Source organism: Gopherus flavomarginatus, chromosome 2 (assembly GCF_025201925.1).
Source record: "Gopherus flavomarginatus isolate rGopFla2 chromosome 2, rGopFla2.mat.asm, whole genome shotgun sequence".
Lineage (NCBI taxonomy): Eukaryota > Metazoa > Chordata > Testudines > Testudinidae > Gopherus > Gopherus flavomarginatus.
The window spans coordinates 187,983,621-187,999,612 of record NC_066618.1 but is presented as its reverse complement, the minus strand read 5'-3'; the positions used below and the strand labels follow the sequence as shown (position 1 = coordinate 187,999,612).

Genomic DNA, 15,992 nt, shown 5'->3' with positions numbered 1-15,992 from the left:
GGAGCCTGCAGGAAGGGTCAAAACAGGGATAGGAAAACAAGAGGGTGGACACTAAGACCCAGTGGTGCCCCAAATTTTCAGGGGCCCTACGCAGCTGCCTATGTTGCCTATGCCTAAGGACGGCCCTGCCTGGGAAGGGCAAAGTTCCAATATAAACAAAACATCCAAAGATGCAGATAAGACCAGGGTCTGTCTGTAGCCAGCTGACCTAAGCTCTCCACCAAGAGGTTTAATGAACTCCCTTCCTGCTGCAGTGGAGGAAGCAGATGAAAGAGTTTTAACCTAGCCTCTCCTAGAGGCTCCAACCTTGGGCCCCTGAAAGGAAGCAATTGACAACCCTTTCAGCCCACAGTTTTCCCAGGTAAGGTCCCTTACCTCACCTAAATGTATTTCCCCCTTGCTGGGATTCCCAAATAGAGCTGATCAGAAGTTTTTGAGATTCAGCATTTTTCAATGGAAACCAAAAAAAAAAAGTTTGAAAACACATGTTCCCATTTTTCAGCCAACTCTATTCCTAAACAAAGTCCAAAAATGAACCACATTTCCTTGCCAGGATTTTTTCTTCTCTGGTATCTCTATAAACACTATCCATAGCCCTTTGTGGTGAGCCTCACCTGCAAATCCTGGTCTGACAGTCACCTGCACAAAGGGTTACCTTGAAATACTTCCTGGTGTGAGACCTAGACCTCCTAAGCATCCCTTGGAACTAGTTTCCAGGATGCCCTGCTGCAGCAATGAGGTAAAGTAACACAAAAGGCCTAGCTTAAAAAGGCCAGCACACATTGTTTGTTACAAAGGTCCATGCACCTATATATAGCATTGCTCACTAATTGACCAGTTCTCAAAGCTTTCCCCAAGTCTCGTGTTTTGTCACACCCTGGATGCCAGCGACGTGAGACTGCCAAATCATAGTATGTCTGCTAAGGTGCCACACTCCTGGTATTGATCGTACATGAATTTGGCATAAAGAATGAGTTTTTCTTTAAGGATTATATTACAGTATTAAGGAAAATGAAAACTTCTGCAGAGAGTGCAAAGGGCAAATACTTTTGCTAAGAGGTTTCACTTAATCCCTGTCCAGAAAAAGCAATCTGAAGGGTGAGTTTTAGAAGGCAGAATTACTGATGTTTTCACCTTTGAGATAAAATAGGAGCACACATCTATGGATAGAAGTAAAAATAGGATTTTTACTCCTCAGATCAGCTACCTGTATCTAATCAAACATATCTGCTTACTTACCAAAAACAAGTATCAGAGGGGTAGCCGTGTTAGTCTGGATCTGTAAAAGCAGCAAAGAATCCTGTGGCACCTTATAGACTAACAGATGTTTTGGAGCATGAGCTTTCGTGGGTGAATACCCACTTCCTCAGATGCATGTAATGGAAAAATCCTGTTGAGGTGTGAAAACCAAGAGAGGAGAAACTGGTTCTGTAATTGGCAAGCCATTCACAGTCTTTGTTCAAACCTGAACTGATGGTGTCAAATTTGCAGATGAACTGAAGCTCAGCAGTTTCTCTTTGAAGTCTGGTCCTGAAGTTTTTTTGCTGCAGGATGGCCACCTTAAGGTCTGCTATAGTGTGGCCAGGGAGGTTGAAGTGCTCTCCTACAGGTTTTTGTATATTGCCATTCCTAATGTCTGATTTGTGTCCATTTATCCTTTTCCGTAGAGACTGTCCAGTTTGGCCGATGTACATAGCAGAGGGGCATTGCTGGCATATGATGGCGTATATTACATTGGTGGATGTGCAGGTGAATGAACCAGTGATGGTGTGGCTGATCTGGTTAGGTCCTGTGATGGTGTCGCTGGTGTAGATATGTGGGCAGAGTTGGCATCGAGGTTTGTTGCATGGATTGGTTCCTGAGCAAGAGTTATTATGGTGTGGTGTGCAGTTACTGGTGAGAATATGTTTCAGGTTGGCAGGTTGTCTGTGGGCCCACACCATAATAACTCTAGCTCAGGAACCAATCCATGCAACAAACCTCGATGCCAACTCTGCCCACATATCTACACCAGCGACACCATCACAGGACCTAACCAGATCAGCCACACCATCACTGGTTCATTCACCTGCACATCCACCAATGTAATATACGCCATCATATGCCAGCAATGCCCCTCTGCTATGTACATCGGCCAAACTGGACAGTCTCTACGGAAAAGGATAAATGGACACAAATCAGACATTAGGAATGGCAATATACAAAAACCTGTAGGAGAGCACTTCAACCTCCCTGGCCACACTATAGCAGACCTTAAGGTGGCCATCCTGCAGCAAAAAAACTTCAGGACCAGACTTCAAAGAGAAACTGCTGAGCTTCAGTTCATCTGCAAATTTGACACCATCAGTTCAGGTTTGAACAAAGACTGTGAATGGCTTGCCAATTACAGAACCAGTTTCTCCTCTCTTGGTTTTCACACCTCAACTGCTAGAACAGGGCCTCATCCTCCCTGATTGAACTGACCTCGTTATCTCTAGCTTGCTTGCTAGCACACATATATATACCTGCCCCTGGATTTTTCCATTACATGCATCTGAGGAAGTGGGTATTCACCCACGAAAGCTCATGCTCCAAAACGTCTGTTAGTCTATAAGGTGCCACAGGATTCTTTGCTGCTTTTACCAAAAACAAACAACCCTATCCTAATTGCTAGCCCTGCCAAAACTCAATTTAGCAAAGTCAAGATGTGAGGGGAGGATCTTTCCTTGTCCTACATCAGGTGCTGTAGGCCTAATTTTGCCTTTAATCTGTGCAACCCCAGTACTTCAAATTATGCTTCCAGTTTCATCCATTACATTCAGTCAGGCTGTGTAGGTGTAATAAATTGTCTTCAATGGGGTATGCAAGTAAGTGAGGATAGCATTCAGTCCTGTGATACATGCATCCAATGAAGTGGCTGCATTAGCCCACGAAAGCTTATGCTCAAATAAATTTGTCAGTCTCTAAGGTGCCACAGGTACTCCTGTTCTTTTTGCAGATACAGACTAACACGGCTGCTACTCTGAAACCAGTCCTGTGATAGTGAACAATGCTGTTGATGTGTGAGATGTAGCACTAGTAAGTATTTTCTATGAGGTTTTTTATGACAATTTTTTAAGTATTCACAGAAAAAAATTCTGGCTTTCAGTTTTTCAAAAGCCAGAATGTTTTGGGTTCTTTTTTGTTATTGTTTGTGTAAAAAAATACTAAACTTCAAAAACCGTTTTCCCATTACAAAAGAAGGCATTTTTGTTTGTTTGCCCTAGTAAGAAGGAATAAAATACCCCTCACTTTCTCATAGCTGTTTCCTCTGCACTGCTAACAGAATTAAAAGTATATGCCAAGCTGATGCAATACCAATAGTTAAGGTTTCCTAATCCTTTCTAGAACAGTTCTCTTACACCTCCAACATGGAGCTGTGCCTGCTCCCTCAGTATCTTCTCATAGTTGGGCTTCTTGGGAAGCCATCCCTGCACTACCTTAATTTGGGCACTTCATAACTTTTGAATGCTCAACTTTGCCACTGTTTTAAGCATTTTTGTGTGTGAAATGTATATTATCATTAAACTAAGAAGATATGGTGCTGAATACACACAGGGGGCAGATTTGTTGCATGTGTTTCCAACAGCCAGAAGCCCTAACAGGTTCATAGCACAACTGTGTTAGTCTGTATCCGCAAAAAGAACAGGAGTACTTGTGGCACCTTAGAGGCTAACACATTTATTTGAGCATAAGCCCTGTCAGGTTTCACACTTAGAGGAAAAGATTCAAATGTGTTGCATTTACAAGTTTACTTAACCAGACTGAATAGCTTTTATGACAAATCCTATGTTGTGATATTGGGAGAGACTTGTGTAACTATAGTTACAGAAACATGTAAAAATGAACATGTTTTAGTGTCTGATCATGAGTATATTTATGAATGACTTTGAAAGTCTGGCATATATCTGGCAGTGCTATATGAGATCTGAGTTAAAAGACACTGTCACAGGGCAGGACTCCCTGGATTCCATACTGAAAACAATCCTCACAACAAACTTAATACCAAGTTCTTTACTTACAGTGTGACTATAATAGCAGTTCCCCAGTTACATTCTCCTGAGGGGGTGCCGGGCGAGGTGTCTCACCTCTCTGAAATCCACATCTTCACTAGGTCTTCTTCTAAACTACCCATCCTCCACTCCTCCTATCCCTCTTTTAGCTGTCCTCAGCGGATGAGCTGAGCCACCTTGTTAATTGGTTAATCACCTATTACTTAAACTATTGCCTCAGCAATTTACCTCATGTGGGCAGACTTCCAAAGTACACAGCGTGATGAGTTAGCCCAAGGCTACTCACACTGTCACAGGCACATAGACTTGAGATTACATAGCTGGGTGCAAGTAAGGTCCTCCCTTGACACAGATTAGTTTAAGTGCTGTACTGTGGCTCCTGGAGAGTGGGTGTAAACATGGCTTTAAATCAGTAGTTGTGCTAATTTATAGCAACCTCCCATGGCCTCCTTGAGCTGCTCCACTGTCTGGAGTAACCCAGAATCATCCCCTCCGCTCTTGATATGTCCCTGCCCCAGCATAACCCTTGCAATTCTATGCTCTGCCTGTACAGGGAATTCTTGCGCCATAGTGCCTATTTCTGTACACCACTGCAACATGTATAGGAAACAGAACCTGCCCTTTTCTGTTATAGAGTTTGTTATATCAAAGTCCAGTGGAAGACTTGGTGGTAATGCATATATTTTTATTTTCTGTTAAAGAAGCTAGGTAAGTTTCAAGAACTATATCTGAGCCTCCCTCTTTTATCCATAGTCTGTTATCCACATCCCCATAATACCCATTAAATACCAAAGATGTGTTTAAACTGTTTTTTTTTAAACAAACATTCATAAAAACTGTTAAAAACCAGTTAGCTGAGGAGTCACACAAAGTGAGCCAAATGTCTGTACATTACATTTTTAATGTTGCATTTTATGGCATTAGGAGGAGGCAGGGAAACACAGAAGTAAGCCTTAGAAGCAGAAAATAAAAACAGACTGTATGAATATGTGTGTTCCATTCTATGCATCCGAAGAAGTGAGCTGTAGCTCACGAAAGCTCATGCTGAAATAAATTTGTTAGTCTCTAAGATGCCACAAGTACTCCTGTTCTATATGCACAGAGTACAGCAAATTGCATCTGTAAAACATTTAAATGCTGAATCATAAACAAAAATTTACAAAAGCATTTATAATTTCTTTATACGTCAACCTTCTTTTAAACATAAAAATAGTTCAGTGAATCTTACAAAGCTCAAAGCCTTTCGCCCTTCACCAAGTTAAGGGTGGTGAAGACAGTGTATTAATTAGAAAAACAAAATACAACTTCAAACAGGTACCAAAGAAACAATATCTAGTCATCTTCGGTGAAATTCAGCCCTAGGCAGAAGGCCAGAAAAAGGCCAACACATCCTAAGACTTCAGTGGATTTAAGTACTAGGTGGGGCTACTGTTGGCCCTCTGCAAAGGGCTGGATTTTACCCATAATTTCTGAAACAACTGCTCCTCTTTAACATACTATTTATCAGATACAATAATTTCAGTGCCCTATTTTCTACCCTTATCCAACAGATTTTTAAGACGTTTTAATTTACATGACGATGGATATGAAAATAAAGTGTTGTGCCTTATGTCCCAATATGAGACCTCAGTCCTGCAAAGAGTTTTGCAGAATTAGTTTTATGCATTGTGAACAGCCCCATCAAAGTCAATGATATTATTCACATTGTGTAAAGTTAATTACATGCATAAATCATTGCAGGACTGGGACACATGACTGGTGTCAATTCACATTACTGGTACAGCTACACCCTCTTTTTATTTGTATGCTTAATTTAATTAAGCATTTAAAATAAAATCTTTAAAAAAAAAAAAAAAGAGATTCCTAATACTATGGGGCATCTCAATAACAGTTCTCACAGTATAAATTTCATGCTTGGTATTTGCAATGCTAATAACTGCTTTGTATACTTTTTTCATTCTAATTGGTTCTTTTAAAATATAGCATGCTTAAACAACTATTCACATTTCAAATAATTGAATCTTTTGGGTTTTTTTAAGCGAACGGGCCAGTAGCCATCAGTAGAATTCAAAGTGAAGGGATAAGATACTTTGCTGTGAACTTTGGCTCTCTCATTTCTTATGGAAGGGGCCGAGAGAGTTAAATGATGCCATTGGTTTTTAAGCAGAACTCCCTGTTGAAATCTACTCAACATTCTGCTTAAAAGCTGCTGGCACTGCATGAGCCAACAGTATCACTAATAGTCAGATTTTGTGGCTGACAAAAAACTTATTGATAAGAACGTAAATTTGTCTAACTATCGAAGTCAGTGATGTTGGTTTGCTGCACACCGACTTTGGGGAATACAGCAAAACTAGGACTGATTGATCGCAGTTAACTCATGCGATCAATGCAAAAAAATTAATCATGATTAATCGCAGTTTAATCACACTGTTAAACAATAGAATACCAATAGAAATTTATTAAATATTTTAAATGTTTGTATACATTTTCAAATATATTGATATCAGTTACAACACAGAATACAAAGTGTACAGTTCTCACTTTATACTTTGTTTCTTACATATATTTGCACTGTAAAAATGATAAACAAAAGAAAGTCTTTCAATTCACCTCATACAGGTATTGTAGGGCAATCTTTGTTGTGAAAGTGCAGTTTACAAATACAGAGTTTATTTGTTACATATCTGCACTCAAAAACAATGCAAAACTTTAGAGCCTATAAGTCCACTCAGACCTACTTCTTGTTCAGCCAGTTGGGAAGATAAACAAGGTAGTTTATATTTATGGGAGATAATGCTGTCCCCTTCTTATTTACAATGTCACCTGAAAAAGAGAACATGCATTCACGAGGCACTTTTGTAGCCAGCATTGCAAGGTATTTACATGCCAGATATGCTAAACATTCATATGTCCCTTCATACTTCGGCCACCGTTCCAAAGGTCATGCTTCCATGCTGATGATGCTTGTGAAAAAAAAGAATGTGTTGATTAAATTTGAGACTGAACTCCCTGGGGGAGAATTGTATGTCCCCTGCTCTGCTTTACCCACATTCTGTCATATATTTCAAGTGATAGCAGTCTTGGATGATGACCCAACAAAGAAGGTTCCAATGTGAGATTTCTAAAGATAGCTGCAGCACTCAACCCAAGGTTTAAGAATCTGAAGCGCCTTCCGAAATCTGAGAGGGAAGAAGACTGGAGCATGCTTTTAGAAGTCTTAAAAGAGCAACACTCCGATGCAGAAACTACAGAACCCAAGCCACCAAAAAAAGGAAAATCAACCTTCTGTTGGTGGCATCTGACTCAGATGATGAAAATGAACATGCATCAGTCCAGACAGCTTTGGACTGTTATCAGGCAGAACCCATCATCAGCATGGATACATGTCTTCTGGAATGGTGACTGAAGCATGAATGGACATGTGAATCTTTAGCACATCTGCATGTAAATATCTTGCAAAGCCAGCTATAACAGTGCCATGCAAATGCCTGTTCTCACTTTCAGGTGATATTGTAAATAAGAAGGGTGCGGCATTATTTCCTGCAAATGTAAACAAACTTGTTTGTCTGAGCAACTGGCTGAACAAGAAGTAGGACTGAGTGAACTTGTAGGCTCTAAAATTTTACATAGTTTTATTTTTGAATGCAGTTATTTTTTGTACATAATTCTACATTTTTAGGTTTAACTTTCATAATCAAGATATTGTGCTACAGTACTTGTATTAGGTAAATTGAAAAATACAATTTCTTTTGTTTATCATTTTTCAGTGCAAATATTTGTAATCAAAAATAAATATAAAGTGAGCACTGTACACTTTGTGTTCTGTGTTGTAATTGAAATCAATATATTTGAAAATGTAGAAAACATCCAAAAATATTTAAATAAATGGTATTCTATTATTATTTAACAGCATGATTAATCTCTATTAATTTTTTAATGGCATGATTAATTGCAATTAATTTTTTAATTGCTTGACAGCCCTAAACAAAACATGTTTACATGCTACTGTATTTTAACTTGTTGCTAAATGTACCCAAGTTAAAGACCATTTACACAGAAAATAAAATAGTTGTCCCATGATGATCAGTTAGAGTAAGGAACTTGCTGTATGATGTATGTATGAGATTATTATGAGTGTAAGTGTTTGTGGAATCAGACCTTTAGTTTGTGTTCATCATGAATAACTGAGCTCCATGCCATAATTTCAAGAAATCTTAGAGGCCTCAATTCAGCAGTCTATCCCTATTCAGCAAAGCACTTAAACATATGCCTAAATATTTTGCTGATTAAGGACTAGAGTTATTTAAAATTAAATGTATACTGAAGTTCTCCAAAATCTTAGCAGTAAGTTTATCATGTAGCAGTGTTTGGAATGGTGTGAGAGCTGACACTTCCAAGAGAGAGATTTTTATGTCTGTCTGTCACAAGCTGCTTATTTTTAAAATTATAATAAGACACCAGGTTATTAAAGTATTTTATAATGCTACTTGTGAGTAATGTCACTTGCATGTGAGAGTGTATGCAGGATCAGACTTCAATCTTCCGTGTAAATGTACCAGGACTCCAAGTACATTTATAGGGAATTGGAATCCTAGGATGTTCAGCAGTGGCGTTTAATCATCTTTGCGTGTATTTAAAATGAATATCTATCTGGATTTTTTTCAATCATAATCCCCAAAAACTAAAGACAACTGTCTCTCATCTGAAGCTCATAAGCACCAGGGGCTTCTAGCCCTGATATCACTACCACAGCAGTTAGTCTACACATTCCATTACCAAATTTTAAATCTTAATAAGATTTACAAAACAACCCAAGTATGAAATTTCTAGCTTCAATCATTACCTGAATATAGAAGTTCTGATTATAACTTACAATAACATACTGGGGGTTTTCATCCTCATGTAGCTAAATAGCTCCACTTACATTGTTCTAAAATATCTAGCCTCAAACGAAGTGTGAAAAATGCAAAAAAGAAATGTCTGAGAAAGATAAGAGCAACTGAAAAGGAAGGACTACAATGGAAGCTGGAACTCAAGCTTAACAAAAAGTAGCAGACACTAGCATGCAATCACCCACTGATACCCAAATACATCAGCCAAATGTTCATATTATCACCACCTCTTCGTGACAACTGACAGGTGAAACTGATCTTTACTAATTTACATATTTTCACATACAATAAGAAAAAATATAGTTTAACATTCATTTTAATTTAATCATATAAACATTATGTACACTTTAGATTTTCTTTGGACTTCTTATTTTATGTTATGTTATTGGACAAATAGTAGTACATAGCACTTGTGACAAAGTTCCTCCTCTACCTTGGTGAGTCCTGCGCTTATTGGCAGATTTGCTCACCTCAGTGATCTCCCCCACAGTCTGGGTCAACTCCTCCTGTGTCTGATCAGGAGTTGGGAGGTTTGAGGGGAACCCAGGCCCACGCTCTACTCCAGATTCCAACCCAGGGCCCTGTGGATTGCAGCTGTCTATAGTGCCTCTTGTAACAGCTGCATGACAGCTACATCCCCCTAGGCTACTTCCCCATGGCCTCCTCCAAACACCTTCTTTATCCTCACCACAGGACCTTCCTCCTGGTGTCTGATAATGCTTGTATTCCTTAGTCCTCCAGCAGCACACCCTCTCACTCTCAGCTCCTTGCACCTCTTGCTTCCAGCTCCTCTCACACACTTCCTCTCCTCTGGCTTCCCCCACCTGACTAGAGTGAGCTCCTTTTTAAACCCAGGTGCCCTGATTAGCCTGCCTTGATTGGCTGCAGGTGTTCTAATCAGCCTGTCTGCCTTAATTGGTTCTAGCAGGTTCCTGATTACTCTAGTGCAGCCCCTGCTCTGGTCACTCAGGGAACAGAAAGCTACTCATCCAGTGACCAGTATATTTGCCCTCTACCAGACTGCTGTACCACACTGGTTTGCGTCTATCACATACTTAACATCCTCAAAGCACTGTAACAATATTAACTACTGTTAATCCTCATCCCCTTCTGTGAGGTAAATAAAACATGCACCATTAAAAATAATCAGTTACTGCAGCATTGACTATGTATCTTCTAAAGTTAAAATAGATACTGCAGAGATGCATTTATACTATAAACATGGTAAATATTTATCATTTAATGGTGCTTATTGTAAGCAGGCATTATCCTCATTTTATAATTGGGACCTAAGAGACATGGGGGAAGATTCTCATCTGGTGTATTTAGCGTAGCTCCATTGACTGCAGTGGAACTATGAAATTTACATAAGCTGAAGATTTGGCCCACTGAAGTTAAGAGCCAATTCTCTGAAAGTGGCCTATATTTTTGGTGCCACTCTTCAGACATCTGGAGCCTAATTTCAGAGATGCTGAGCAACCAAAATTTAAACCAAACTCCATGGTTGGCACCTTTGAAAACGTGGCTCCAGGGCCTATGTTCTCAGAACTGACGAGTAATTTTAGGTGAAATTACACTGCAAACTACACTGATTTTCCCAAGGCCACAAAGCAAGTCAGTGTTACAGTGGAGATTTGAGTGGAGAAAAGCTCATCCCCTAAATCTCAGGCTGTCTATTAATCCATAATACCTCTGAATATGCTAGCCTTCATGTTAGTCACTACAAGATCAAAAGCACTTGGGAAAAACTGTAGATTGACAATAATAGGAGAAGTAAATTCTGGCATAGCATGAATCAAATCTGGTTCTGATGTCCAACACTCGTTGAGAGTTATTGGAGTTGTAAGAGGTTGTAAGAGATTCACAGTGGCATTACTTAAAGAAGTCATATGTACCCTGTGTCCCAGGATCTTTTGGACTTTTGGCACTACTATCTTGTTTATATAACTTGCTGTATTTGCCATTTAGTGTATGCTTATTCACAAACAAACACTTTAAAATCTTCTGCCTAAAGTTATTTCTTTGGAATCCCAGAACAGTTTCACTGTGACTGCTTGATTATCGGGCCAGTGTGCAGAATAATTAAGCAACAGCTACATCAAGCAAAAGAGCCCCAGTGCTACCAGTACTTAAGTATTCATGTAACTTTTCTCAAGCAAAGTTAGCACATGGGCTAACAGCTGGCAGAATCAGTGCTTAGGTTGTTCCACAGCCTCAGATAAACTGCTTTCAAAAACCAAGATGGGCTGATGCAGCACACACACCCTTTTTAAGGGAAACCAGGCTAGTAAAGTTCATAGTTTTAAGTTTTAAAAAGCTGTTCTAGAATAATTAGAGTTGTGTAAAATATTGCTTCAGAAATAAACTACCTTGGTTCTAAAACAATAGACCCAAAGTAAAAGGATATCCTATCATCTGTTTTTTCAGTGCTGCGGCACGTGTGTGTGTTTATTTCAATTAACCAAAACTAGGATTCTGAATTTGCACCATAAGGAAATCAAACTTTAGATTCTGAACCATTTTATAAAAATTTGATGTTTGTTAAATAACCGGAGATTCACATTAAATTTAGATAATTCTATAATACTGAAAAGGGAGAGAATTTGCATTCTGTTAAAATAATTGAGGAATGCAATTACCTTATAGCCATGAACGTACATTGGGCAAACTTCTGCCCTCATTTACTACACAACTGATAGCAGAATTTAGCCCCTGGTTTGTAACTGCAGCGTTAATGACAAAACGTTTATCATTAAGAAAGGAACTTCCTCATTTGTTAGGCAATACTGACTTCCAGCATAGCAAGAGGGGAAGAATTGTACCAACCTCACTGCGTGGACAGTTGTTTGGACAGAATGAATACATACAAAATATGAAAAACACCATGAGGTTTAATAGGTGAGGGATATTGAATATCATAGCACTGGTTATGATTAAAGACTTTACAGTTCTCCAACAATTTGTCCTTTGGAGTTTGTTCAAGGGAGTTTCTCTACTAGAAGATCACGGATAAACTGGAAATGACAGTACTGCTGTAAAAGTGTAGGTAGAAAAACAGTGCAAGGCCAAAGGCCGAACATTTTAATTTGTCATGAGTAACGCCCAACATGACCATTACTGCTCCTAAAGAAAACACGTACATAAAATACTCTCAGCTTATCATAAATCACATTGGCCTGCATTGTACTCTATATTTAGAATGTACTGACTACCTTCCTGCTTCACTTAGATTAAGCTCTGGATGGAGAATAAATACAGTCTTTCAGACTAGTACACTGTCTACCTTCCAGTCATTACTGGAAGCAAATTCATTCAACATTAATTTTGTTAAAAGAGAAGCAGACACTATTATTTAAGGTCTTTGTCCCTGTTAGTCTGCTCTGCAGACTATGCTTCCTTAAAATAAGATGTTTACTACTGTTTCAGCAGCCAGAGAGAGACGTTGAACAAAAAGGTCACATTTACAGTTGCCAAGAAGGCAAAGTTCCTGAGGCTTAGCCAAACAAAATAAAACTGAAGTTCACTTTAGTTTTCTCTTTGTAGCCTGGGAGGGAGGGTAGGCTAGAGGACTGGATGCCTGATAACTTTTTCTGACTTTGCATCACATTTCATTCTCCTTACAGACCTTGTCAACTGGGGTTGGAATTACTGCTGATTGTAGAGAAAACTCATGTAAATTCCCACAAATATCAAATGTACAAACAGGAGCCCAGAAAACAAGTAAGCACCAACTAAGGGTGGTATAAACACTATGGATCAGAATTTGATCTCAGTTATTCCCATGCAAATCCAGAGTGAAGTCCATGAGCTTCAGAAGAGTTATTCTGAATGCACATTGGCGTAGTTGAGATCAGGATCTGAATCATGCTTGCAGTGAAGAACCAAATTAAACTAGAGCATTAAATGACAGCCTTTTAGAGATACAAAGTAACTACCAATAAATCATTAATAACAGTGCTCTTTACCCTTTTGGGGGATAGAAATAATAACTACCAATTAATACAGCAAATTTTTATCCAGAGATTTGTGTTAGTTGCCACAATTCTAAAAAGGTTGCTTGGTGGGATGTGCTGGCCACATCTCTAACCGGTGCTGAGTAATTTTTACAAGGTTCTTGTTGCTACCCTTTATAAACTGTTAAAAATGTATAAAGAACTCTGAGTGTGTACATATACACACAAAATATATTAAATATTATGTACTATCATACATACCATACATATACATACATGCGTTTTATATGGTTTACTGCACATTCTATGGGAGATGTATCATGGCCTTCACTAAAACATTAGATCTGTTTCCACAAGTTTACAAAATCCACGGTACTCACAAAAGGCAGAGGGAAATGGAGCCACAAGTAGGTAGAACGGTCAGCCCAAGAATGTAGCAGCCATGTCATGTATATAAACCTAACATTTCAAGAAAGATGTGGCATTGTTGACTTGTAACATCATCTTTTAACACAGAATATACAAGACAATGATTTCCATTGAGGCATTGGCAAATGAGATTTTTTTTTTTTAATACAGGAAAGATTATTTTATTGGTTGCTACTGCTCCCACTGAGATCAATAGTAAAAATACCACTGACATCAACAGCAGCTAGTTTGGCCCTGTTTTTCATAGTAATGAATATTCAATTAAGATCAGAGTTTGCAATAGCTATACCATCTGGTTTTTATTTGTGCCAACTGTGAGGTACATATTGTATTTTCACAGTTGTTAGGTAATACATCTAAATAATATAATTTAAACATAGTTTATAGTGTGGTGTAGATCATTGGTAATGGTGTAATACACCAAAAATCACTGGTGTGGCATAAGTGAGTGTGTGTGTGTGTTCACTGAAGTACAATCCATACAATTCAACACAATGGTATAGTTACAAAATTATAATTATCAGAATCCATTCTTGGTAAATATCCTCTTCATTATTTCTCCAGTATTCCACTCCCCCACCTTACCCCTTCAACACAAAATGCTGTGGCATCTGGTTGAAGGGAAATTATCAAATATATGTAAATATATATTTGTTATTTTTAATAGGTCACAAGCCAGCAGATAATAGCAACATACTTCTTCTTCTTTTACTTTATAGTCAGCAGAGTACTAAGAAGTGGGCTTGTTCATTTACCTGTACTCCCTCCACTGGCTGCATGACTGGTTCTGCAGAAGCAGAACAACAATATGGCAGAATAAATACATGTCCAGGTTCTGGAAGATCCCTCTTTCTGTAAGATTCTAACAGTTTTAAAGGTGGATCATATTTGTGGCTGAATTACCTGACAGTGACCTTTTAAAATTATATATACACATTACAATCTCCCAGTCATTTCCTGAACTGTGACTTGCAAGCAATACAGTGGCCTGAAAACAATAGGCACTTATCCTCAAAGTTGGCAAGTAGAGGGAGAATTATTTGGTAGATATGACACCAAAACCCAATCTTTGCGCTTTCTCACATACATCTACTGTATAGACGGAGGCAGAAACAGACACAGAATTTTAGGTTGTCGGTGGGTCATGCTTTTTCTTTTTGCCCCTGCAGGATTTGCAGACACAGCAGATGATGCATGGAGATGCCACAAGCAGCAAGGGAGAAGTCACCAGCGCTATGATACCCAATCCCACCAGGATCCCCACAACCTGCAAAGTTTAAAGAAAAAAAAATTAACCAACAAGAAAATATAGTATGTGATTGCTCTGTTTGAGCCAGTTATCAGCATACCTGGGTTCTGTTCCACATAACTGAGGCTCGAGAATGACCCAGTTTGTTTCTGCAGGGGCCTTTGTCATAATGTCTTAAGAAGATATCATTCTGAAAGATAAAAAAAAACCTATACTGAGCAGGTCACGTTAATGTGGGGAGATTAACAGGATAGGAGTAGAACTACCACATTCCTGACAGTGCAGTAAAATTAACTGTTCTGGTGGAGAAGTTTGCCTGCCTGTTACTTAATTACTTTGAGAAATAAAATGGGAAACTTTAGATCTATAAGACACACTGTCTAAGACATTTCATATCCCTAATGTTTATCTTCTGTATTCCTAATATTTCTCTATTCTCCAGTCAGTTCTTCCATGGGCTTTATAGGCTGCTCTTTAAAATGGAAAGTCCTCACTTTCCTTTTCTTCCCCCATCAAACTAATACTTATCAAACTAATTATTTTATCTCAACAAGAGGAGTGGCACTCAGTTTCCAAACATCCTCCCCCGACACTTCCCCTGTAGCTTTAGCCTTGCTTTTTCCATTCATTCTTCAACCTAACTTTTTTGTTATACAAGCATTACCTTGCAGTAAACTTTGAATGCCTGAAACCTTAGTGAGTTTATAAGAGCTATATTGTAATCATGCAATGACTACATCTTCTCAAATAAATCATTTAATTGACTTATCTTTAACTGATTAAAACCAGTTAAAGGCACATCTACAGACAGTTATCACAGCTTCACATGTTTAGACTAATATGGAAACTTGACACAGCTCCAATTTTTCATAGTGTTACACGATTGTGTACACTATGTACTTCAAAATAGACTTGAAAAAACGGCACCCATAAATAGCCTGGATAGAAAGTTGAGCACACCCTGTTTAACATATAGAGAATAAAGAGGAACAAGGAAGTTCCATAATTTCCAAACTGTGTAGCAAAAACCCATTTAACTTTATTTTACCTCAAGTGCTGGTACAAAGAGTTCTTTTCCTCACTTCCCACAAATATTACTACTGACTATGCCAAAAACTGATGTTATCATTGTACACCAGTATGTTCCTTCTTTTGGACCTTCCTTTAGAATTCAAAGTCAGTGCAAGTGGAGAATATTTGATGTTTTGGGGCAGTGCTTGGCAACGGCAGATTTGGGCACTTTTTATGATGATAGTGTCCTCCGAGTTCAGACTTCCTGTTCTCCCCTCCTCTTGAGCTCTTTGTATCCCTAATAAGATTCTGAACATGGAAAGTAAAGTAGTTTCCAAAACACTTTCATCCTCAAACTTATTAAGTGGATCATTCTCTTCTGCTAATACGGCACTAGAGACTGACTATGGAGAAGTGACCTAGT

General features: G+C 38.6%; 2 protein-coding genes across 7 annotated transcripts in view; one reads left to right on the top strand and one right to left on the bottom strand.

Annotated features, from left to right (window-relative positions):
* The window catches only part of TPMT (thiopurine S-methyltransferase), a 270,354-nt gene that overhangs the window by 18,166 nt on the left and 236,196 nt on the right, over nt 1-15,992 (top strand). The window lies entirely within an intron of this gene.
* The window catches only part of RNF144B (ring finger protein 144B), a 125,753-nt gene continuing 121,558 nt past the window's right edge, over nt 11,798-15,992 (bottom strand). For 5 of the 6 annotated variants that reach the window (XM_050941635.1, XM_050941637.1, XM_050941636.1 and 2 more), the window contains 2 exons: nt 14,658-14,747; nt 11,798-14,575 (listed from right to left, as the gene is read on the bottom strand). In XM_050941635.1, the coding sequence (XP_050797592.1) occupies nt 14,435-14,575; nt 14,658-14,747 (231 nt within the window). In that variant the 3' untranslated portion in view covers nt 11,798-14,434. The remainder of the gene's footprint in view (nt 14,576-14,657; nt 14,748-15,992) is intronic. The other variant, XR_007772755.1, reaches the window with a different exon arrangement.